The following is a 25,315-nucleotide window of genomic DNA, read 5'->3' on the forward strand; positions in this document are numbered from 1 at the left end:
ACCCAGGGCATGTACAAACTGAAATGGATTACACTTTTTGTATTTCTTTGTTTATGGACAGGATATGAAGAAGTATCCAAAATAGGGTGAATACCTGTTCTACTACCCCTTCTAGTGTTCCCCAAAGACCTTGCTGTAGCTACCTAACTATACACCCATTTTTTTAAAGTAATTATATCATTTTTAAAAAGTTTTTCAGACATCTTTATGGCTAGTTATTTCTCATTGTTATGAGCATATCTGCCTATTATAGTCTGTTTTATCACCTCTATTTAATTTTTTCCTGCTTCTCACATACCAAAAAGTTGATAAATTAGCATATGCAGACCAAGTGTAAATTTCGAGAAAACAGATTCTGAGTGAGAGTCTTCTTGATTTTTCCATGGGAAACTATGAATAGCTTCAGTGTCAGAATGTGGAAGTTTTTCTTCTAGCCTCCCTTTAGGGGAGCCAGACAATAAACAGAAAACTAAAATGCTTAGTGTATGAGGTGGTATTACATGCTAAGGAAAAAACTCTTAAGGAAAGTCTCACTAAGAAAATGACACAGAATAAAGAGACAATCCATTGTAGGAATGATTCACTTAAAAACTAGCAAGAGCTCAAGCTAAGGATGTATAAAGATACATGATGGGGCTTCCCTGGTGGCGCAGTGGTTGAGAATCTGCTTGCTAATGCAGGGGACACGGGTTCGAGCCCTGGTCTGGGAGGATCCCACATGCCACGGAGCAACTAGGCCCGTGAGCCACAACTACTGAGCCTGCGTGTCTGGAGCCTGTGCTCCGCAATAAGAGAGGCCGTGATAGTGAGAGGCCCGCGCACCGCAATGAAGAGTGGCCCCCGCTTGCCACAACTAGAGAAAGCACTCGCACAGAAACGAAGACGCAACACAGCAAAAATAAATAAATTAATTAATAAACTCCTACCCCCAACATCTTCTTAAAAAAAAAAGATACATGATGGAATTTATGAAATTACATACACACACTCAAGACCTCCAGACAAAGTGACAAATGAACCATGGGGCATCCTGCTTCTGGAGCACCATAACCACAAATTAATTTTCCCCACAGTTAAGTAAAGTAACTAAAACTTCATTCCTAAACTAATGTGCAGAAGAACGTTGGATCTGATCAAACCCCATTTATTTAAATAAACTTTATCATGTGCCAGAATAAACTAAATTAGAGTACTAGACACAAATTTCTGATAAAGAGAACAGCTGCCAGATACTACAGAAAAAAAATGTAGAAAGGTATTTTTTAAAACTCTAAAACTTCTAAAAAGTTTTCTAAAAACTTTTTTTAAAACTCTAAAACCGTCAGACAGGAAGTAAACAATTCAAAATACTAACAGGAAGGGTAAAACAGGACTTACTCACTTGAGACAAATCGTAAGCAACACTTGCCTGACGCGACTCCCTGTGCAATGTGCTTGGGACAATACTGCACTTAATAAGACAGTTGGCAGCGTGTGTGGCGTCCCTGCTAATCTCTCAAGAGAGAATTTGAACTCAGGTCCTGTGACATGGAGTTGTATATAACACTACAAAGTGTAGGTCACAGCCCCTTCTTCTCACAAGATTTTTTTTTTTTTTTTTTTTTTGCGGTACGCGGGCCTCTCACTGTTGTGGCCTCTCCCGTTACGGAGCACAGGCTCCGGACGCGCAGGCTCAACGGCCATGGTTCACGGGGCCAGCCACTCCGCGGCACGTGGGATCTTCCAGGACCGGGGCATGAACCCATGTCCCCTGCATCAGCAGGCGGATTCTCAACCACTGCGCCACCAGGGAAGCCCTCACAAGATTTTAAAGCTAAAATTTCTATACAGTTTTCATTGACAAAGATGTATACAGAGAATCTGAACAAATTCACTCGTGTTTTTCTCTTTAACCATAAAGATTTTCCTTAATGTTATATCCATAAATTTGTTTCCCCAAAACACATTTAACATAGAATTGATATAGTTCTAGTTTAAACTGAGGCTGACCAATGTTTTGATTGACTGTCAAATAATGTCTCAAAATTTTGGAAATTGTGACCTTCCAATAACAGCAACTATTTTCTCTGCCATTATTCTTAAGTTTATCACTTGATCTGAATTCCAACCCTCAGTCTAAATTAACATTGTTATTTACAGGGAAATAGATGCAGTGAAAATTGAGTAATTAATAGGTTTTACAAATGATGAATTATTAAGTTGTTTAAAAATACAATAATTATTTATATAATTTTTGTGTTCTAGGAATAAAACAGCAACAAGTAAAAACATGACATCACAGAAGAAAGTCTAAATATCTGAAAACCTGGTTTCTGGACCAACTTTACGATTTATTACCTCTGTTTCCTTCAGCAAGTTCTTTACTTTCGGAGACTTACTGTTGCATGTACAACAGAGGTACTATGACTTGCCCTAACTTTAGGCTTCTTGAGACTTTAAGAACAAAATAATTTATGTGAAAAGTATTTAAACCACACAAAATATAAAGCAGTACTATTATTCACCCAAAAGCTTTTGTTTAACAGAAAATAACATTATACAAAATATGTACCAGATCTTCCTGCCTTCTAACTTTGAGAAGTTGATTACCCACTCGACAATAATACTTCACATAATACTTCAAACTATGTGGAACTGTGGATTATGTGACATATGTAAATTAATTTCCCAGTTAAACTTACTTTTATAAACAAAGCTTTTAATAGCAGTATGGGAAAACATGGACTTTGGAATAAAACACACATAATCTTGCCTTTGCCACATAATAGCTGTGTGACCTAAGGCAAGTTATTTAACCTGTACACATCTCATCTGTAAATGAGAATAATGTCTATGTATAGTGAGGATTAAAATTTTGCAGTGATGTGCCCAGCATAAAGTTCTGGCACAGAGTAAGCACTCATAAAATTGTGTTTCTTATTACTGTAATCATGTTGGACAGCGTTTTTTTAAATACCCAGTTCTCTCCTTTAAACCACCTCTTACTCAGGATCTCATTAGGATTATTACGTTTGTGCTGGGATGTAGTATCATAGTAATCTTAGGGTCTATTAAGGGATGCAACGTCTCTATGTTCCAAACCCCAGACTAGAATATTTCTGATTTAGGGGTCCTTCTTTATATTGTGTCTTTTTCCCACACTGTGAGGCAGTTTCCTGTAAAATACTGCTACCAGTTTATGTCTCTATAGAAGAATCCCCACTATTGCTTTCTGATTTGTTCTTTCTCATCTGCAAAGTTCAGGAAAACAGCTAACAAGCTTTTTAGTTTATTTAGTACTGGGAACAACCAAGAGTTGAAGTCTGGGTGGGAACAGGCACAGAGTTCTCACAGGAGAAAAGGATATAGTATCTAATTCTTGGACACAGTATAATTTGGCTATGCCTTTTTTGGTAATTGGGTACGCCTTTTTTGTTAACTCCCTGGTTCTTTACTACATTCTACATAGACAAGGTCTGTCAGGTAAATAGGACCAGACTGCAAAATAGGTCTAGGAGTCAACTTAAGAGAACAAACCCCTTACAGGGAAAAGACCCAAAAGACAGGTATCTGGGGTATGAGAGAAAGAACAGTTAACTGTTAACAAAAGAGACAGCTGCATTCAGTCAGACAAAATGACAATCTTGAAGGAATTAGTAATGTACCCTGAACATTTCCTCATGAGTTGAAACTGAAACTCATCCATTACATAATTCTTACTTAGCACTTGATTGAGAAGACAACAGTGCATAAAGCAAAGTGGGAGGCAGAATACCTAGGTTCCTGGCCCTGCTTTACAACCGAGTCACTCTCTAAACTTGAACAAGTTTTCTCGTCCTCATTTTGTTCCTCAACTTCTTTATCAGTAAAGAAAGGGTAAGAGTCAGAAGAAGGAGATAAGACCATGGAAGCAGAGGCTGGAGTGACATGCTTTGAAGATGAAGGAAGGGGCCATGAGCCAAGAAATGTAGGCAGCCTCTAGAAGTTGGACAAGGCAAGGAAACAGATCCTCCCCTAGAGCCTCCAGAAGGAATGCAGCCCTGCAGACCTATTTTAGACTCTGACTTCAGTAACTCTAAGGTAATAAATGTGTGTTGTTTTAAGCCCCTAAGTTTGTGGTAATTTTTAACAGCAGAATTATAAAACTAATACATCTGCCTATAATTAAATTCTCCCAGGACCTCCCCACCTTTTCTGAAGGACTGTGCAATGCCTGAACTCCATCCTGAGTAAATGCATAGTAGAAGCAGATATTGAAAAGGACACCTTTTGAACAACTTCAGAATTTGTAGCAGATTATGTTCTAAAACCATTTAACAGGATTCAAATGGATGTTTAATAGAGATTCTTAACATTTGCAGAGAACTTTAACAGTAGATATACTTTACTAGGTTACAGTCAGAAACTGAAATATACTACAGGTGTTAAATAAACATCTTAGATTCACTCAAGTCAATTAACATGGCATGGGATAGGACTTCATGAATGAGTGAACATGAGGGTAACTTTTTCTTTTAGTTGGTACTTTGTTTTTTACTAATGAACTTTGACCAATGCTAACAATATAGACAGATGACTCTTTTATTAACTAAGGAAGAGTATATGATGGAACTAAATGTAGGAGATTGAATGAAACCCAAAAAACTCCTCAGGGTAGCAATACAAATATCCTCACAAATACTTTTTTAAAACATAAATACCTGTTCCAATTCCTGCTCTGCATACTGACGTCTACTCAATTCACATTCAGCTCCCTCCCTTAGCTCTCTCAGCCGACAAGCCTCTTCCTTTGCGTAATTGATTTCATCCATCATTTTGCGCTCTAGATTTTGCTTTTCTACAGCAACATTTCTGTTTTCTTCCTGTGCCTTTTCAAGCCTTACAGAACAATAAAAATGAAAATTCCTCACAAAAGTTTCCAAAATTTCATTATCTTAATGAACAATAAATACGTATCAAGCAATAAGATACATGTTTCAATCAGAATTCACAGCATTTTCTATTAATCTTAAATTTGGACAACAAAAACATCAGGTAACCTACTATATAGCTATTTTGATTTATATTGAGCTAAAAATACAAGATATAGAAGGGAAACACTCTTCAGGAAGAAGCTTTTAAGAAATTCATAATTATTTAAATCATGTTAAAAATAAAATTTAACTTCACTTACAATTCTACCTATATTTGATTTATTTCCACTGGTCTTCTGCCCATTTATTCCCTAGTGTATACCTTTATAATAAATTTGTAATTATGACAATATGATACTTTTCTAAAAACATGAAATGAACTCCTGATGTATGTAACCTAAATATACATGGTAAGCACATGCCCATATTACATATTCACAAACTGTATCTTCCCAAAGTTTTATAGTCTTTTTTACCTACTCACCTCTCTTGTAAGTCCAAGAGACTTTGCTCTGCGGTTTGTAAACTCTCTAAGTCTTTCATCATTTTTGCAACATGTTCTTTTGATGTCCTATTCTGCGTGTAAGCAAACCAGCACCCGCCAACACCAATTACTATAGAAACTGTGAGGATAAAATCCTTCATCCAGTTATGAGGAGGGCCTACGAAGACAATTACAGATGGTTAAGTTAATCTTTGAGTATCATAGAATCTCAGTACACAGAGCCACTTATTTTAAAAAATAGTAGGTATCTAAAAACAAAACAAAATATGAAGATGTCCCTCCCATATACAACTTCTCCTCAAATAATCAATGTGCTTATTATAACTACCTGATATACTAGACCTACAGGAGGGCAGTGATAAACCCACATGGATACACCATGCCCCCTGCTGCTACAGGAGCTAGTGACAGAATTCCTGGGGAGCTCTGAAGAAGCAACAGTATCTCCAATCACATAGAGAGGATGGTCCTCTGTGGGGTGAAAGGAGTCATGAAGAGTAACACCATTACCAGCTCCCCTCCTTCAGACAAGTTAGGCAGCGGTCATGCTTTGATACACAAACTGAAATCCTAATCATTCACCAAAAAGCAATTTCCCAAGCACACAGCCATGTAACGAGATTAATTAGTGATTCTCAACCAAGAGTGATATTCCCTCCAGCAGACATCTGACAATTTTTGCTTGTCATAATTTGGAAGGTGGAAGTAAGGGTGTCTGTTATGGGTATCTAGTAGGTGGAGGCCAGGGATGTTCCCAAACATCCAATAATGCATAACACAGTCTCTTTTCCTGCCCCCAGTCTGGCGGTAACAAAGAATCATCTAGGAATTATCCAGCCCGGAATGTCAATAGTGGCAAGGTTGAGAAACCATGGGTTAAATGATCATAACTAGTAACGTTTTAGGTGGTTATCTGCCAGAGAGATCTGGGTTACTAGAGGGAAACATCGGGATCGCCTTCCCCTGTGGCACACCAAGCGTGACAGTAACCCCTGACATTTTTTCTAAAGTCAGAAGCCAGGAGCCAGGCCTACTGTCCTCAGTAGTACAAACCACAGCAACCGCTAGGCAAATAATTTCCTAGTTGATCTGAGTGTGGAGGCTCAGTGGGGGAAGACATGATAACTAATACAATATAATGTGTTATTTGTTGAAAAGAGATACAGTTTTTCAGTGAAAAACTGCCTAACTGCCCACACCTCCAGAAGTAAGGAGATATTCTGCATGTTTGATGAGATGAAGAGCTCTATAGAAATGAAAAGTTTTCATGCTTGCAAGTCTAGCGTTCGTATACATTTACATTGTGTGATAAACAGCATGTTCTACGCCAGAGACTCTCAGTGTTTCATATTTCAAGAGTGCACGCCCTCACCTATAGTGAAAGAGATTCACTATTCACTCTTTGGCAGAAGGCTAAAGTCTCAAAAGGATTTATTTTTATTCTGCCTCAGACTGAGAGGTTCAGCTCAGGCTCTAGTCCAAATATAAGCCTTGTTTAGGCTGAACTATAATCACCAGGAATAACAATAAACAGATGGACAAGTCTCAAACTGTACAGTAAGTACCACAAACTGGAAAAGATTTCAGTGAAAACTCCTTTAAAATGTATTTCTGTTCACTTGACACTGCTAATTTTTTATAAATCTAATGTGGGTGTTCCAACTGTAGGGCTCATTCACTCAAATAATAATTCTAAGACAAACACATTAAAAAGGTAACGCATCATTAACTTCTAAACTGGTTTGTTATTAAAACATTTGTTTTCAACATTCTTTGAGACTAGTTTGGTTTCTTTTCAAATGATAATACTGTTTGGCTTAGAGAGTGGTTTGTTCTTGGATTAATAAAATATAAATATTCCTGACCAGTTTGTATATAGAGACAAATTCTATAGTCTAATTCCTATTTTCACCAATCATTCACATGAAAAAACTAGATCGAATCTCACAGAAGACAACCCCCAATAGATTCAGTTGAAAACTTAGGATAAGGAAAAGGTTAGAAAGGGTATCATCTTTATGGAATGCTTGGCATTTCAACAGTGTTCTATTTCATAGGGTTTGTAATTTCCACCAACTCTCACAAAGGAGAGTTCCAGCTGTTTCACCAGCTGCCCTTTTAGCCTGAGCCAAAAAAGAACCACCCGTAAAGTCATGGAATCCATCCAACCACTCCAGTAACCCTTTACTACCAGGGGCACCCCCAACATGGTATTATAAAACCTGCAAGTCTCTTAACTTCAAGAACTGAGGTAAAATTAACATTCGTTTCTTAATTTATAATTTGTGAAAGCCATTTTTCTTGGATTAATTTTGTTATCCCTTTTTAGCTTCTGAAAAATAAAATATAATTCCTCTAAAATGTGTACTCTTCAAACATTTTTCCCCCAAAGCTTTCTGAAATTTGAAATTAAATGAAGTAAACATATTAAACTTCCCTTCTGGGAAGAAAGTATTCCTCTCAAGGTAAAGAAGAACAAGGCTCACTTTCCTTACAAATATGACAAAGCGATTTCTTAAATGTTCTTCTTTAGAACAATCAAATAACATTCTCCACCTTGTACTTCTGCCAGAATAGTCTGTTACTTTGTACAGTTTCAAGCAGGCCTCTAGGGCCTCTGTTTTTGATCTGTATCTTAAAAATCCTTTTCCTGGTAATTAATAAAGTCAGGTTAGGATTTATTACTTCTTGTTATCAAGATGGTTAGATTGCAACTTTTTTTTAAGGACTCTTCAGCGAATATCCAGCTATAATAACATCAACATTAAAACTGCTGTAAAGAGCTTTAAATCTAGAAATTTAATTCTAAATCAACTAACATATAGTTTTTACAACTTTCTACATCAGTAACCAGCTTTGAAAATTCCACACTCCGTATTTCAATGACAGAAAATCTCACCCTATAAATCTTTTAAGATAGTATTACATTTCTTTCATAGCTAACAGAGGATTCTTCTTGGCCTACCACATTTCTTACTTTTTCCTTCTTTAAACAACAATGGATGATCTGATTATTCTTTCACACCATATTTTGTGAGAGAGAATACTAACGCGTTAGAGGTCCGAACAAAACCACATCCAGCGCCTTGAGCTGAAGTTTCTGTCTGTGACTCCGATCACTGATTTTCAACTGGGAGATCATAAATGAAGGTTCATGCACTGCTATCCTGTTCATTTAAAAAATACATATATATTAAAAATATTACTAGTATATAAATTTAAATATTTCAGCAACATACTTAACACTTTACATATTAGTGATGATTACTTTAAGAGCTCATCCTGTGCAATTTAACATTTTATTACATGTATCGAAAACCTTTTCAGTGAAAACTCAGCCGTGCAAACACTCCTGTATGTTAACAATTTAGTTGCTATATTGATGTTTTTGTTTTCTATGGTTACTTTATGCTATAACAATATGATTTAGAAATTTATCAAATTCAAAATATTTTATAAGCATTAATTACCTCTGGCATTTTACTATCATTTCATAAACAACAAGAAAATTGTAAGTAATTTACTGAACATAGCAGACTTTCAAAAATCATCCTCAATTTAGATCATATTGCTTTTCTTTATAAATATCTTTTAAAACACCTATACCTTTACATTCTAATATTTAAACTATTTAAATGTTAAAGTCCACTGAAGTCATAAATGGAAAGTAAAAAGTCATCGCTGGCTGGGGGAGTAAACTGAGGGACTGATGCAGTAAGAAGTATTGAACCATTTCATTAGCAATGAAGAAAGTATGCAGGGTGCCGAAAGGCACAGGTGAAATAAGGAAATAAAATCACTCTGTTTTGGACTTCAAATCCAAGTATCCCAGTAGTTAAGATTTCTTATCAACCAACTATGATGCCAAGAAGAATCTTAGGTTACAAAGCGTAATAATAATAATAAAATTGTTAATAACAATGACGATTAAAACAAGCATGTACGGGCTTCCCTGGTGGCGCAGTGGTTAAGAGTCCGCCTGCAGATGCAGGGGACATGGGTTCATGCCTGGTCCGGGAAGATCCCACATGCCGCGGAGCGGCTGGGCCCGTGAGCCATGGCCGCTGAGCCTGCGTGTCCGGAGCTTGTGTTCCGCAATGGGAGAGGCCACAACAGTGAGAGGCCCGATTACAGCAAAAAAAAACAAACAAACAAACAAAAAAAACAAGCATGTACTACGCGCTGGGTACTGTGCCAAGGGTTTTTAGAATTCAAAGAACCTATAATATGTGTAAAATTGCCATTTTATAGATGAGGAAACTAAGGTACTGCGAGGCTGAGTAACTTGCCCAAGGTTACTAATTAGTAAGAAGTAAAGCAGGGATTCAAACCCAAATGTGTATGATCCCAATGACTGTACTCTGAACCACTACATTTTATTTAGGAAGATTTCAGGTTACAGAAATCCTATGAGGTTTCTACAAAACTTTAGAGAGTAAAGAACTCTAACTTGCCCTATAGAAAATGCCTTCCCTCATCATCTCTGCAGGTAAACTTTTGTGTATGCTCCTGTTACATCTTCAATATGACACTTATCAAAGTGCTTGAAGGCAAACTATGCCTCATCTCTTTATCCCCAAACCTAGCATGGTGCTTGGCAAAAGTAGATGCTTGATAAATGTTTATATAACAGATGAATGAATGCATGGATGGATGCATGAATGAATAGCAATACTATCGGTAGACTAATTTTAAAACAGACAATGAGATGTAGTAAAAAGGAAACTATAAAACAGAATTTTATGCAAAGTTCTATATGAGCCCAGAGGTGGAAGCAATTCTACCTGAGTGGGTGAGGATGTCAGGAAAGTTCACACAGGTCTGAAAGGAATGAGGAGGCATGTGTCAGGTGAAGAGAGCCTTAATATAAGCTCTGGTAACAAGAATTACAGAATATAGAAAATACAATAAAAGGCTTAAAGATAACCATGACATAAAACTAACATAATTTTACCTACCTACTGCAGATGTAACAATATATTTTAATGCCACAGAAAGGAAACAAAATAATGAATTATTGTAGGTATGTGTACATCTGGAATATGTAATACATTTTCTTATACATTCTTATAAATAGCTCTTATATCTACAGTTACCCTACAAAAAAGTTTAAGTTTAAAAGTTGTGAAGTTAATTTCTATTACCATATAAACGTTTTAAGCTTTTAAATGGACTCATCTAATTTCTATTACCATATGAAAGGGGCTTGATGAAGGCTATTCCAGTTTTCCTTTCCCCTCCATTCAAACAGCCTCCAGTGGGCTGACCTGAAAGCTGAACTTCCACATTTATAAGCTTTTCTTCTGTAGTAACGTGTTCACTATTTTTAAAAAAACTGATCTTTTGATTAAGTGTGTGATGTTATCTCAACAATTCTACCAGAATTTGAGGTAATCTCTGATAACCTTTACTTAAACAAAAGAAAAAAGTGGCTATAACATTTATGGTCAAAACATCAAGCAGCCTGGGACTTCCCTGGTGGCGCAGTGGTTAAGAATCTGCCTGCTAATGCAGGGGGCATGGGTTCTATCCCTGGTCCAGGAAGATCCCACATGCCACGGAGCAACTAAGCCTGTGCGCCACAACTACTGAGCCTGCACTCTAGAGCTCGCGAGCCACAACTGCTAAAGCCCGCGCACCTAGAGCCTGTGCTCCGTAACAAGAGAAGCCGCCACAATGAGAAGCCCGCATACCTCAACGAAAAGTAGCCCCCACTCGTCACAACTAGAGAAAGCCCGTGTGCAGCAACGAAGACCCAATGCAGCTCAAAAAAACAAAATCAAGCAGCTTATTTTATTTCATGTTGTTGTTATATAAAGAAACTTCCCAAAAGACAGGATAAGAAAAATTCTATACGTTCCAGGGTAACACAAACAACTTGAAAAACCCTAATCCCATCAATGCTCTACTATCCTGTTTTGTTTTAACTTAGAAACTTGTCTTATTTAAAAGCAAGAACTTTATTTTATTTTTTTTCCTTCTTTTCAGCATCTAGTTGCACCATGAACATAAAAGACACTCAATATGCACTTGCTGATTTGACTCTTAACTCCATAATTTCATCATTATAGTCATGTGCACAGTAAAATCAGAAATACTGATGTTGATTTTCAGAATACATTTAAGAAGATATGAAAACTTTCAACTTGATCCAAAATACAAACTTCAAAGCAACAAATGCCTCTTATTTAAATAGGATGTACAAGTAAATTGATTAGAAATATGATATGCATATAATAATTAGATAGCACTATGAGAGACTTTTTTGGTACAAGAAACAATCTAGGTTGGAATGGAACATAAGAATCTCGTAAGGGTCAAGTTCCAGTGGAATTATGCAAATTTTAACATTTAAATCTTTAACGATTATTAGGTTAGCTAATGGAATTTTTAAAACATAATTTAGAAAAGTAGTGACAATTAATTCCAGACATCTAAAGAGTAAATTGGCATCCTATACTTTGGTATCAGATCTATCTGTGTTCAAATGCTACCTTGGGCAAAATATTTAACTTCTCTCTGACATGGTTTTTTCAATCTGTAAAGTGGGGTAATAATACACTGTACTTCATTTTAACCATGAAGCTTATATGAGATAATATACAGTACCTCTATGTAATATATATTCAAAAATCGTTGTTATTACTTACAATTTATTTATTAAACTTCATTTTTTTGAGGTTTAACATATGGTCACTAAAATTAAGAGTTGTTATTAAAAGAATACCAATTAAGACTAAGGATCTGTACATTAATCCATTCAAATAGGTCTTTTCATAAAGGTGGATCCATATCAAATGAATAAGCTTTTGTTACATTTACAATGGGGTCAGAGGTTGGCCCTTTGTTTTTTGTGGGTTTTTTGTTTTTTTTGTTTTTTTTGTCTGCATTGGGTCTTCGTTGCTGTGCACAGGTTTTCTCTAGTTGCAGTGACTGGGGGCTACTCTTCGTTGCAGTGCACGAGCTTCTCATCGCGGTGGCTTCTCTTGTTGTGGAACACGGGCTCTAGGTGTGTTGGCTTCAGTAGTTGCAGCACACTGGCTCAGTAGTTGCAGATCGCAGGCTTAGCTGCTCCACAGAGGTTGGTCCTTTGATATTATCTAAAAAAGATGTAGTTGACCTACTTTCTAATTTTCAAAATTACTTTCCTTAGGAATAATTTTTTTAAAAGGCCAGATTATTTAGGCAAGAAAAATTGGTTAAAGCTCGCAAATTCACACTGTACAGATATCAAAGAATGGATATATTTATAATATTTTCTTTGAGCACTTAGCCACAGAAATAACTTATAGATTTTGCTTTGAAAAGTAACATTATTCTCCAGGAGTACAAAAAATACATTTGAGTAATAAAGACCCACCTGGGAAGCGTTGTTCCTTTGACGTTATTGTCTCTAAAATTCTTCTCATATTGGGGTAGTTCAACAAATTCTATCAACCACTGAAGCGTGTCCTCAAGGGTCCAATTATGAACTGCAAAAGATGAAAAGAGAAGGAATATTTTAAACACATCTGCTTTCAGAATTTATATAAATTATATATATAAATTTATATACATACACATATGTATAACAATACTATAACTTCAGAGGAAATAAAGATGTTAGACTGAATTTTCAATTCAATTCAATCAATAGTAAGTACTACAATAATATGTAGCTTTCTATGGAAAGCTAAAAACAATGGAGACATACCTCCTACCCTTAAGGGCTTATAATCTAGAACAGAGAAGACACATAAAGGAAAAGATAAAATATTAGCATGGTTAATTCTAAAACAAGCATCTATGCAAAGTTTGAACAGGACGAAATAATCCACTATTTCCCTGGTTGTAAACTTACCAGATATGTATTTATTCTTTCATTTAACCATCCATCCATATAATACTGTAAACCTGAGTATCAGGTTCCATTCTAAGCACTGGGAATATGGCAATAAAGAAGATGGATAAAGTCCTTGCTCTCATAAAACAAATTCTTTTGGGAGTGGGGAGGGGCAATTAACAAAAGGAGGAAGAAAAGAGGAGGAAATTTCAGATAGTGATCAGCTATTAAGAAAGAAAAGATGTCAGGGTAAAGTCTCTCTGAGGAGCTGTTACCTGAATTAAGACCTAAAAATAGCAAGGAGTCAACATTGTGATGATCTAGGAGAAAAATAATCCAAACACGGGAGAAAGCTGGTGTAAAAACCTTAAGATAAGGAATGAACTAGCTGTGTTTGAGAGAAAGAAAGTAGTCAGAGGGGACAGGTCAAAAAATACTTTCAAAAATTCTGGATATTTTTCTAATTTCAATAAGAAGAAGGAGACGTAAATAATCTATGTTTTTAAAATATCACTATCCAATGTGGAGAATGAATTGTGAGAGACAAGACTGAAAACAGAGAGGAATAAGGAGACCATTCCTTCCATAACTGTCCTAGCAAAAGGGGTTATATTCCCTTGGACTAAGGTGCTAGTAGAGGATATGGTGACAAGTGGTCAGATTCAGGACATATTCTGGGGAAAATGCTTTCAGATGTTCTGATGAAATGGATGGGGTCTGATAGCTAGAGGAAAGTCAAAAAAAGTACGGAGAGTGCTGCCACTAACTGAGATAGGAAAGAATGAGGAGGAACAAACTGGGGAGGCAAGTAGGGGCAGGTGATAGAGGTCGAAAGTTCTATTTTTAGACATGTTATGTTTGAAGTATGTATTAGATATTTAAGTGCAGATATACGTAGCAGTCAGATATACAAATCTCAAGCTTGGGGAAGAGTGAGGTAAGGAACAGAGATATAACTTAGAAGTCATGAGCATACAGATGGTCTTTAGACTAAATGAAATCACCCACAAGAGTTGAAGATAGCTGTTAATGGATTCTAGGAGATTGGTTCTAAATCATGAAGAATAGCTAATGTCTCTTCTCCTAGACACTTTTTTTTTTTAAAGAAGATGTTGGGGGTAGGAGTTTATTAATTGATTTATTTATTTTTGCTGTGTTGGGTCTTCGTTTCTGTGTGAGGGCTTTCTCTAGTTGTGGCAAGCGGGAGCCACTCTTCGTTGCGGTGCACAGGCCTCTCACTATTGCGGCCTCTCTTGTTGCGGACCACAGGCTCCAGACGCGCAGGCTCAGTAGTTGTGGCTCACGGGCCTAGTTGCTCCACGGCATGTGGGATCCTCCCAGACCAGGGCTCGAACCTGTGTCCCCTGCATTAGCAGGCAGATTCTCAACCACTGTGCCACCAGGGAAGCCCTAGACACTTATTTTGAGTTAAGCCCTTTATATGCATTTTCCCCTTTAAACCTTAAAAAAAAAAAAAGTATGAGGCACTAACATGATTATCTCCATTTTGGAGATGAGAAATTGAGAAGTTAACGGGACCAAGATAGCAGTAGCTGAACTGGATCTGAACCCAGGCCAACTGACCTCAGGACCTGATTCTACACTACTCTAAGAGCAGTAATATTAAATAATAGTAGAGATATAAGCAAGCAGTTAAACACTGGAAGCAACTCAGACATTTCTGTTGATACTTGAAGAGTAGGAAGAACAATGATAAGTTTATCCAAAGGAAAGGATGCAAATGTGCTTAAAAAAAGAGCTCCATATTCGTCTGCATTTCATCTGAGGGTGTGGAGAAACAAAATGCTTATAGAGCACAGAATAGGCCAAAGGAGAGTGAAGAAAACAAATGAGCAATAAAAGCAGAGATGGGAATCCATCTGTGATAAATCTGAGATAAGATCTTTCTGATTATGAATTAACTTTTGCAAGCAAAGCTTGGGTGTTAGCAATCTGCCTTTTTCATTAAGTGTTCTTTAGAGGAAAAGCTTAATTAACTAAATCATAAACAAAAAATTAACAAAAATTAATTTTTAAATTACATATGGTATTTGATAATTTTATACTGAGACAAAGCTTTGACTATTTTTTTAATGATCTCTCTTTCATGTGTTCCTGCCATAAGCTTGGGCATGTGCCTGAGGCTGCTGTATCCATTTAGCCAAATAACTTAGAATAAATATCAGCCAAAGGTTCAGGCCCTGGGTCTTTCCACTGAATTTAATGCATGCAAAGTAGCCTTTTTATCTTAAGTTTCTTCCCATCCAAGATGAACTGCAGTGAGAATTGCCTTGCCTTGACTGCCAAGAAACTGACGGTGCAGCTGCACCTCACACACCCACACAAAAACCTCAGCCAAGAGAACAGGATAAGATTCTCTCTGTCACTTCTATGGCTGTTCAGCTGATCAAAAGCAAAAGTCCCTGATCTAAACACTCCAGTACATCAATTCCCAATGAACCAAGATAGAAAATAAGAAAAATCAAATGAAAAATAATACGTTTAAAGTACACAAATCCTAGTATTACTCCATCTAATAAATAGAATATTATAGTGGTTCTAAAGTAATTTTCTTTTCAATGAATCTGTAAAATTCCAAAATTCTAACACAGAGCACACATTTTATTTTGGTGGGGGGGAGGTTTATTTCTTCTTCTTGTGCTATTTGGTTTCTTCGGTGATGCCTAGGAAATACCTTCACTTCTCATGAGCAGGAGCTGTATTTTATATTAGCTTTCTATGCTCCAATTACAGTAAATTGTCTTTCAATTCTTAGGACAGATAATACTATGTCCTTCCTCAGAGCCTTTGCTGTTTCCTCTTTCCTTTTCTCTATCCTTCTGACTCATCTTTGCCTACTTACTTTATGAAGCCTTCATATCTCAGTTAAAACTTTAATTCCTCAGGGGAGCCTCCTCAAACATTACTATATGATCATATATCACTCTGTACTTTTAGGCATAGCATTTAACTAATTATAATTATTTATTTGTATGATTATTGTTTCAACATCTGTTTATACCACTAAAGCATAAGTTTCTTGCTCACCATTCTAGCCCTAGCTCTTGGTACACAAAAGGCACTAAACAAATTATCTATTGGATCCTCTTGAGTAAACAAAGTAGAGCGTGTTTAATTGAGAAGTAGTATGAAAATCTATTTTCATATTTTAGAAAGGAGATTCAAACAGAAATAAGAATCTGTATGATAAATTTTTGATGGCAAAGGAATTATTCATTTAAGAATCATCCATAAATCAACTATACTTCAATTTAAAAAAGTAAATTTAAAAAACAGAATCATCCAGCTCCTTATTATCTGCCTCCCACTGCTCTTTAACGTGTGCTGTTGCTAAATACCATTCCCACCAGAGGGCAGGCAGAGAAGGATATGATACTCCTTTAAAAATACAGATTTTTTAAATCTATCTAAAGCTACAGAAATGTCAGTTTCTACATTGTTAACTTATATTGTTTCTGCTAGGAATTGTGGCCAGTGCCATAGGTTGGTGTCTTTGAGTGATTTTTGGCAACTTATTCCAAGACCAATAGAAAGAACTCTGGAATTCAAACAGACCTGACCCTAGTCCCAGCTGTGTCACTAACTCATTGTGATATCATAGCCAGATTATTTAACTGTGACTCAGTTTCTCAACACACACACAAAATAATGAAATTGAGCTAGACCATCTTTAAAATTCATTCAAATTCTGTTTTTATGATTTCGTTATAATGAACAAGAGATAACGTTTAAAATATTGCTAAACTGTTAACCTAGAACAGTAGATTATAGAATACTGAGAGGGAAAAAGTAACTTTAAGAACTTTTAGGACAGCAACAAAACCGTTCCTAACATTTACTACATGTTTATTAAACACCAGGAGATTTGCAAAACTTATTTCAAACCAGCAAAACTTATTTCAAACCACCATTGCAACAACCGTTTTGAAGTAGGTATTTTCATCATCATACTGAACCTATAAGTTCATGAAGGTGAAGTTTCTAATTAGATAAAACAGATTACTAAATGGTCAAACCAGGTTTCAGACCAAGTCCATTTCTAGAATTGTCTACCACTGTACAATAACATTACCTCTTTAGAGTTAGGTAAGTGGTCCTCATAATCAAATTAGGCACTACAAGTAGACGGTTTATGCTCCATACTTGAAACCATATATGCAGCTTTCTAAATCTGCCATGTTCCCCCATGCCACTCCTTCAACCTGGAATGGCTTTCCCTTCTTCCTTCTTTGCCAGGCTTGCTCTTCCTTAGCCTTCAGATCAGGAAGTCACTCCCCCACGAAGCTTTCCCCATCTATCCATTTCCAGATTATAGTTGCTCTTCCTTGCGCCCCTGATCACATGTACCTATATCTGCCAAAGGATTTATCACATACTCTAATGTAATTGTCCGTGCTTGTGTGGGCAGGAACTTGTTCTTTTACCTAACACAGTGATTATTAACACCATAATGCCACATTTCTTTGATACAGGATTTTACATTTTACTACACACTTTCACATACATTCTAACACCTCCAAACCACATCTGAGAGACAGCTGTTACCTCTACAGTCTATAGAGAGAACCTTAGCCAAGAGAGGTCATGTAATTACAATGTAATTACACAGCTAGAATCTGAACTCAAATCTTCTGACTCCAAGTTCACTGCCAATATAGGTGGCTCCTGATTTAAAAGAAGAGCTCACTATTTAACGTTAAAATTCAAAACACATTTTCTCATAGAAAAAAAGCTTCCAGACGTACAGTACTAATAGTAATTCAAGAGTTAAACATTACATATGAGTAATCTGCTGTGGGTAATTGCGCTAATGGATTCAGGATTCCACTAAAGGCATTAAGTAAGCATCATGGCCTACTGAAGGCCTGGAGTAGTAACACAATAGCCCAATGGAGCTACACCAGTTCTTCATCATGGGACTGACTCCTAGAACTTGAAAAGGGGGCTCTAATAGCCTGAAGGGTAAGATTTCAAAGAGTCAGGGGATTGAGAGCTGGAGCAGGGCTCTGGAGCCAAAGAAGTAGTGTGGGACAGGGGAGAGTGGGGACAGGATGGTGACTAGAACCAAATCTCCAGGAGATGAGGGGGTGTGGGAGAATACATTTATGGATTTTTCACAGGAACAGAGGCACTATGAGGACTCTCCTTTCCATGCTCCCTTTGCTGCTATCTAAAGGGCTCTTTCTGTAATAGGGAATGAGAATCCTGATTCTACACCAAAACAGTTCCTCTTTCTTGCCCTTCCTACTTGCTATTGTCAATGCCACCTCCATATAATTAGTTTGGACCAACACTTTGAAAAGATGAAAAACAGTAACTGGGCCTCAGAGGAGACAGCAGTAGAAGCTATAGTAATGGGGAGAATGAAGAGTTAGTAAGGGGGCTTCCCTGATGGCGCAGTGGCTGAAAGTCCGCCTGCCGATGCATGGGACACAGGTTCGTGCCCCGGTCCGGGAAGATCCCACATGCCGCGGAGCAGCTGGGCCCGTGAGCCATGGCCGCTGAGCCTGCGCATCTGGAGCCTGTGTTCCGCAACGGGAGAGGCCACAACACTGAGAGGCCCACGTACCGCCAAAAAAAAAAAAAAAAAAGAGAGAGAGATAGTAAGGGCTAGAAATACCCAGCAACAGAGAGGTAAAGAATCAAGCTTTCCTGTGGCCACCCAGCAAAAGCAGCCTTCTAAAAGAGACTCATGAGTCATGCATAGGTACATGCTCAGTTGTACAAACTAGGTTATGAGTAGAAGAAACACTCCAACTGAAAGTGATCTCTCCCTCCCCTGAATTTCTATAGTACTTACTATTTCTACCAAATGGCATATCATATGTGCTGCCTTATTTTGTAACAGTTTGCTTAATTACATCTTATGTTCCTACCATACTGTAAGCTTCCAGCAGCCCAGGATAAAGTTGCCATTTAAGTATTAGCTGAATATAACTGACTTTTTTCTTCCTTAAAGAACCTGTTTTGTTTTTTGTGTCTACTTGCTATCCCATAGTGGAATGAAAGACAAACAATACTGTTTTCATGATATCCCATTTCAAAGAGAGAATCCCTGACTCCAAAAGAGGATCACAGAGACTTACAATGGAGGTTAAGGTGCTAGTTTTATTGCCATGTGTTTGACAGCTGGATGAGATGAGAATTTGTGTGTTTCCAGTCCATCTCTGCCTTAAACAAATGTGACAGACATGAACAGTGTAAAAGAGAAACTTCAGAAGATTTAAATATATGTATTTACTTGCTCATTTCATCTGCAGAAGGCAATCTTATAAAACCAATGCACCCAGTACACTTAGTCATATACTTGTATTAAGTTACAGGCCTAAAAATACAAAACAGCTTAGTGAAGTACCACGATGTGAGTTTTCATCTGTTGTATTTAATATTAAGTACATGCTGTCCTAAAAGCCTTCAAAGATGATTTGTGAAATCACCTAAATACTGTGAGGGAGAAAACTAATTTCTAATTATAAAGCATTAGTGTGCATGTACAGACATGTTAATAAAACAGTACCTAACATTTTGTGAGCACTTGGCAAGTTCCAGGAACTGTGCTAAATGCTTTACATGAATTATCTCATGAAATCCTTTCAACAACCCTATGAACTAGGTTTTAGGAGTAATATTATAACCTTGGTTTACAGATCAGGAAGCTGAGTCTCAGAGAGTATGAGTAACTTGTCTAAATTCACACACCAAGTAAGCAGTGGAGATAGGATTCAAAGCTACATCGACTTCAAAGCCCCAACTCTTAACCATTATGCACTTCCTCCTCCCCTCCTCTGCATACTGAGAAAATTTCAAAGCCACCATCAGCTGTGTCACACCTTGCGTATAACAGACACACCATTTACATTTACTCTGCATTTCATTTCTTAATATCTCCTACTACTTTTTAAAAACTGCTATCTTCTAAATTTATGATAAAAACATTTGTAATGTTCTTTTTTTTTTTTTGCAGTACGCAGGCCTCTCCCTGCTGTGCCCCCCGCCCCCACCATGGAGCACAGGCCCAGCGGCCATGGCTCAGAGGCCCAGCCGCTCCACGGCATGTGGGATCCTCCCGGACCGGGGCACGAACCCGCGTCCCCCGCATTGGCAGGCAGACTCCCAACCACTGCGTCACCAGGGAAGCCCTGTAATGTTCTTAATGTTAGGAAAGCAACTAACATTGCTTTAACAGTTTCTTTTGGGAAACTAATGTATTTCAAAGAAATCAACTTGTGATATTTTAATACAGTACCATATAGCTACATACAGTACAGTTACTACACACTTACTACCTTCTATTAAAGTATGAAAACTTCTTTATAAGTAACAAAAGGTGTGGTAAGGGGGTCAGGAAGGAGAAAGAAGAAACATTGTTAACAAAAGTAACTATACTTAAAGTTGGCCATATGAAATGGTTAGTAAAACAAGTTCTATATTTTGAAGCTACTCTGATACACAAGCTAAAAATTATTTGTTGTTTGAAAAATATTTGAATTACTGGCATGTTTATGTGACGTTATAATTTCTAAAATATAGGTGCAGACCAGTATTCACAGCTTCTCTAAATTCAATTTCAACTAAGAATTTTAAGTTACAAAAGCCTCAGAAGTTCTTACAGTGACAAACAATTTATCTGGGGAAACTGCAACTAACCAAAGGTTCAACATAGCAGGACTTTGATGAAAAGCAATTTTAACTAAATGTAATATAAACATTAAAAAAAGTAACTTTTTAAAATATAAAAAATGAAAATGTTTAAAGCTTTCCACACTTAATCTCAACTCAGGCGGTTTATAGACTTTGTGGTATCTGTTCTGAGTGAGACTTCAGATGATCAGCTGCTCAGCATAGTCAAGAGAGGCTTATCTTTAGAACAGAACCAGCACGTGAGCGCCTCATCTGCACAGTGGTCAGTGGGGCATGTCTCTGTTAACAGGACTAAATTCCTGCACCATGCTATATTTGGACACCTAAAAGCCACACCCTGAACTTGGGAAGTCTAGATATTAGCAGATATTAGTAGGTGTATCAAAGAGAAATAAGTACACACTTTCTCTCATGAGCTCCTTACCTTTTACCATGCAAGAATTACATGTAATTTTTAGACACTCTACATAAATATTGGTAAATGTCTGAATGTTCAGAACTCAAAAATTACCAGGTGTTCTCTCTCCAACAGTGGTATAATGGACACTAAGGGAAGGCTTTAATATTTTTCCTGTTGTAAATTGCACTCTTATCATTTAAATGGAGTATACCATCAACACCTAGTTTTGTGAAGATGATGAAAGATAACAAAGACATATCTAAAAAATAGAAACTGGAGAAACATTCAGTCTCAAAGTTGTATGACTGTTCTGAAGATTAACGAACAAAATGTATGTGGAAATAACTCTTAGGAATGGTAAAACTGTTCCACACATGTCAATTATTATAATATAATAAATATTGTTACTTATAATAAATAAGTAAATTCAAGGAATTTGCTTTCTTTAAAAGTACGTCCACAAAATCAGTGGACTCAACAGCTATAAGGGAATTAAATGTTTAATTAAGTTTTCCTAAACATCTCATTACAATGTCATCGAAGACATTAGGGACTGAGTGGCTGAATCTCTGGTTATGCATCTTCCACTTTACACTCAGCCCTCAACCTTCTTTTTTTTTAAAACACTGAACTGAGACTACAAAGAGTAGTTCACATCAAATGAAAATAAGTTAAGGGCAGACAATATCTCTTATTCATCTGTATATTCCCAACATGTTATATACAATGCCAAAAATACAGCAGGCACTAAACAAATGTGGAATGGCAGATGTTTCTTAGGAACTCAATTAATACTTGCTAGATGAGTGAATGAATTACAAAATGATTTATTAACCAAGGCTGCCAGGAAAACGTCACCTTTGCATTCACTTTTAAAAAGAGTGGCATTTCTAGATAAAGCAACCAACTTTTTCAAAAGTCCGGCTAGGCTTCATAAAAAAGAAAGGATGCTACTTTTCAAAGAATATGTTGAACAACAATTCTATAATTATAATTATTATATTTACAAATGTCTGCATTAATTTTCTATTAAGATTTCAAAAATGCTCAATTTTTTTTCTCTTGGAATTTGGGAGTTTCTTCAAAATACTATCTGCACAGGTGACCTGGGATTCTTATATTCAACAAATATTTACTGAGTGCACAGTAATTACTCCTGAGCACCAAATAAAATAAACGTAAAACATCAGAGTCAAGAAATTATTACCAAGACTAACGTAAAGCTCAATGTAAGAAAATGTATTGACTTTAAGAGGAAGTTCAACAAAAATGAACACAAAGCCCAGTTAATAAATACCTTATTTCTAAAGGGTATTAAATCAAAGGCCAGCTAAAGTGGAGCTTTCACAGCTTCTTGTCACACATCTCCAGGTAAGAAGAGACATCACATGCTAAATGTGTTAATCCTTATTTCTCCTAGAATAGAAAAATTCACCAATTCCAACAGTAAAAGCATCTTCAAGATAATATTACCTAGGAACTTTGATATGACTTTTTCTAGTACATGTAGCATTTAAAATTCTAACAGTTCACAAATGCTATTAGCTGCATTTACTCGGTATATAGCATTTTCCAACTTAGGTTTCAACTACTATATAGAGTAGTGGTTTAACTCATTACTATTAATGCCAAAACAATTTAGGAAAAGTTCACTTGTTTTCTGAGTACTACTGACACAATGATTGAAACATTAAAATACTAAATAGCCTTCCCATTCACAGGGGACCTTTGTCAATAGCTAGAGTTATGTGATGAAGGAAAAATGTGAATAATGTGCTTCAGTGATAAAAATAAATTCATAAAGATGAACTCCTTAATACAATGTCACTGTATAGTGCTCACTCGACTTCTCTCCAAAGTCTTTTTTAATTCTCAAATTGCCTAGCAGTAGCTGGGTTCCATGTGAGGATGGGAAGATAGGTAGTGGTGGGCAGAGTCTGCATAATGAGGACAATGGGAACACTAGGTCCCTACAAGGCAGGCTTCTGAGTGAGGCAGCAGCCCAAAGGTGTCAAGAGACTGAATATGTACAGGGGGACTCAGCAAATTAGAAAATATATTGAAGATAACAGAGCTAGGTGTTTCATAGTCGGTGAAATGAGATACAAATAGGGAAAGAAGTTAACTACAATTAACCAGCTAGAATTAATCCAGTAGTGTTAGACTGGTATCAATGTGAACTGGTATCAGGTATCAGTGAGAACTCGTGACTTTTAATATAGAGAGAGAAGTAAATAGAGATGTGTGTGTGTGTGTTTCTTAGCTCTGTCCACTGAGAAGGCCTGGGAATAATACCTCAGTAGCAATGAGAACACCTAGTGTGCAAATCTTGGTTTCTAAATACCACCTCAACTAAAAGTAACCAGAACTCCTTGGAGAAATGGTTGTTTCCAGGGGTAGGGCTCAGAAATAACAAAATAAGCCTGGAACATCTTTTTGTGCCAGAATACAAGGAAAGCTCAAAAAATGATAGAGAAATACATGTGAAAGAATAGAAAAGCCAGGCTGAAAGGCTTCCCACTAGCCATAGTTGGGACAATTTAAGCATTAAAATAATGAGAGCAACAAATCCAGGAGTCCATGCTGATATAAATGAATAAATGCAGAAGATCAATCTTCAGAACAGTCATAAGATTTTGAGATTCACTATTTCCCCAATTTCTATTTTCAAGATATGTCTGTTATCTCCCACCATTTTCACAGGCCAAGATGTTGACAATACGCTGTTTAAATTTCTTCCTTAGAGTAAAATGCAACTAATAAATAGAAGGAATGATGGAATTTGAAAAATTACAATTTGGCAACCATCAGAGTAATAAATAATTCAGGCAAGAAGCATTCACAGATGCTGAAACTAGTGGGTGAAAGTGCTATGAGGAATGTGATGTTACAAAGTCTCCACACACACACACACACAAAAGGTATTAATTACAAAGGGGGAAAAAAGTAACTTTACAGTTACAGAAACGGAGTAGACACTATCTTAATCAAGTGATCAAAGGTAACACTACATAAGACAAACTGACACCATGTGCCACTCAAAAGGATTTAACGAAAAGAATCATTTCTGTGACAGTCCAGCCCAAAATGCCTAACTGGGATCTAATCATATGAAAGCATCAAACAAATCCTAATTTAGATACAATCTACAAAATGACACTTTTGACAATTACTGGCCAAAGACATGCAAGGCAAGGAAATACTATGGAATTGTTCCAGATTAAAAAAGACTACAAATTCAGGACAACTGGGTATAATGAACACTCTTGGATCCTTTGGCTATAAAGGTCATTATGAGGATAAAAGGCAAAATTGGAATGAGGGTCTCTGGCCAAAGTGTATATGAGTTCTTTGTTCTGGTCCTGCAACTTTTCACTAAATTTGAAATTGCTTTCAATTAAAAAAACTGTATTAATAATCTTTCTTTTTCAATTATGCAGGCAGAAAGTTCTAATAATTGCTAACTTCTTCATTACTTTTGTATTTTATGGTTTTCTTCAAGAAAGTATGGTAATCTTTTAACACTAACAATGATAATAGCAAATATTAGGCCCTTATTAGCTGTCAAGTATTGTTCTAAGCTCTATATATTGATTAACTCATTTAATCCTCAACACAATCCTCTAAGGTGGGTACTGTTACTACCTACATTTTACAGATGGGGAAAGTTAAAGACAAAGATTAAGGTACTTGCACAAGGGGAAAAAAATATATACTAAGTGTTACACAAATAATTGAATCTAAGAAGTCAAGCTCCACACTTTCTATGGAATACTGTCTCTCTAGGAAAGGACAGCTGTACCTTGGAGTTTCTCAAGATACCAGTAACTAAAAGATGAGAGACCTCAGTGATTATAAAGCCTCAGAATCCATAAAATGTTTACTTGTTGTTCAACATTCATTTAGTAGCAGGTTGAAAAGATGTAAGATCCTAAGTTCATAATACTGGAAATTTCTAGTACAGATTTATGACGTTTATTTAGCAAAAAACTAATAATAAACTACTACAAAAATATTTATGATACTTATGGGCT

At 36.6% G+C, this 25,315-nt stretch overlaps 1 protein-coding gene across 2 annotated transcripts in view; it reads right to left on the minus strand.

Annotated features, from left to right (window-relative positions):
- Positions 1-25,315, minus strand: part of STIM2 (stromal interaction molecule 2) — a gene marked incomplete at its 5' end in the record, with an annotated part of 168,580 nt that overhangs the window by 21,292 nt on the left and 121,973 nt on the right. For both annotated transcript variants that reach the window (XM_082653519.1, XM_082653520.1), the window contains 4 exons: positions 4,680-4,857; positions 5,377-5,554; positions 8,449-8,564; positions 12,758-12,869. In XM_082653519.1, coding sequence (XP_082509645.1) covers positions 4,680-4,857; positions 5,377-5,554; positions 8,449-8,564; positions 12,758-12,869 — 584 coding nt within the window. The remainder of the gene's footprint in view (positions 1-4,679; positions 4,858-5,376; positions 5,555-8,448; positions 8,565-12,757; positions 12,870-25,315) is intronic.

This window comes from Grampus griseus (genome assembly GCF_964374135.1).
Source record: "Grampus griseus genome assembly, chromosome: 4".
NCBI lineage: Eukaryota > Metazoa > Chordata > Mammalia > Artiodactyla > Delphinidae > Grampus > Grampus griseus.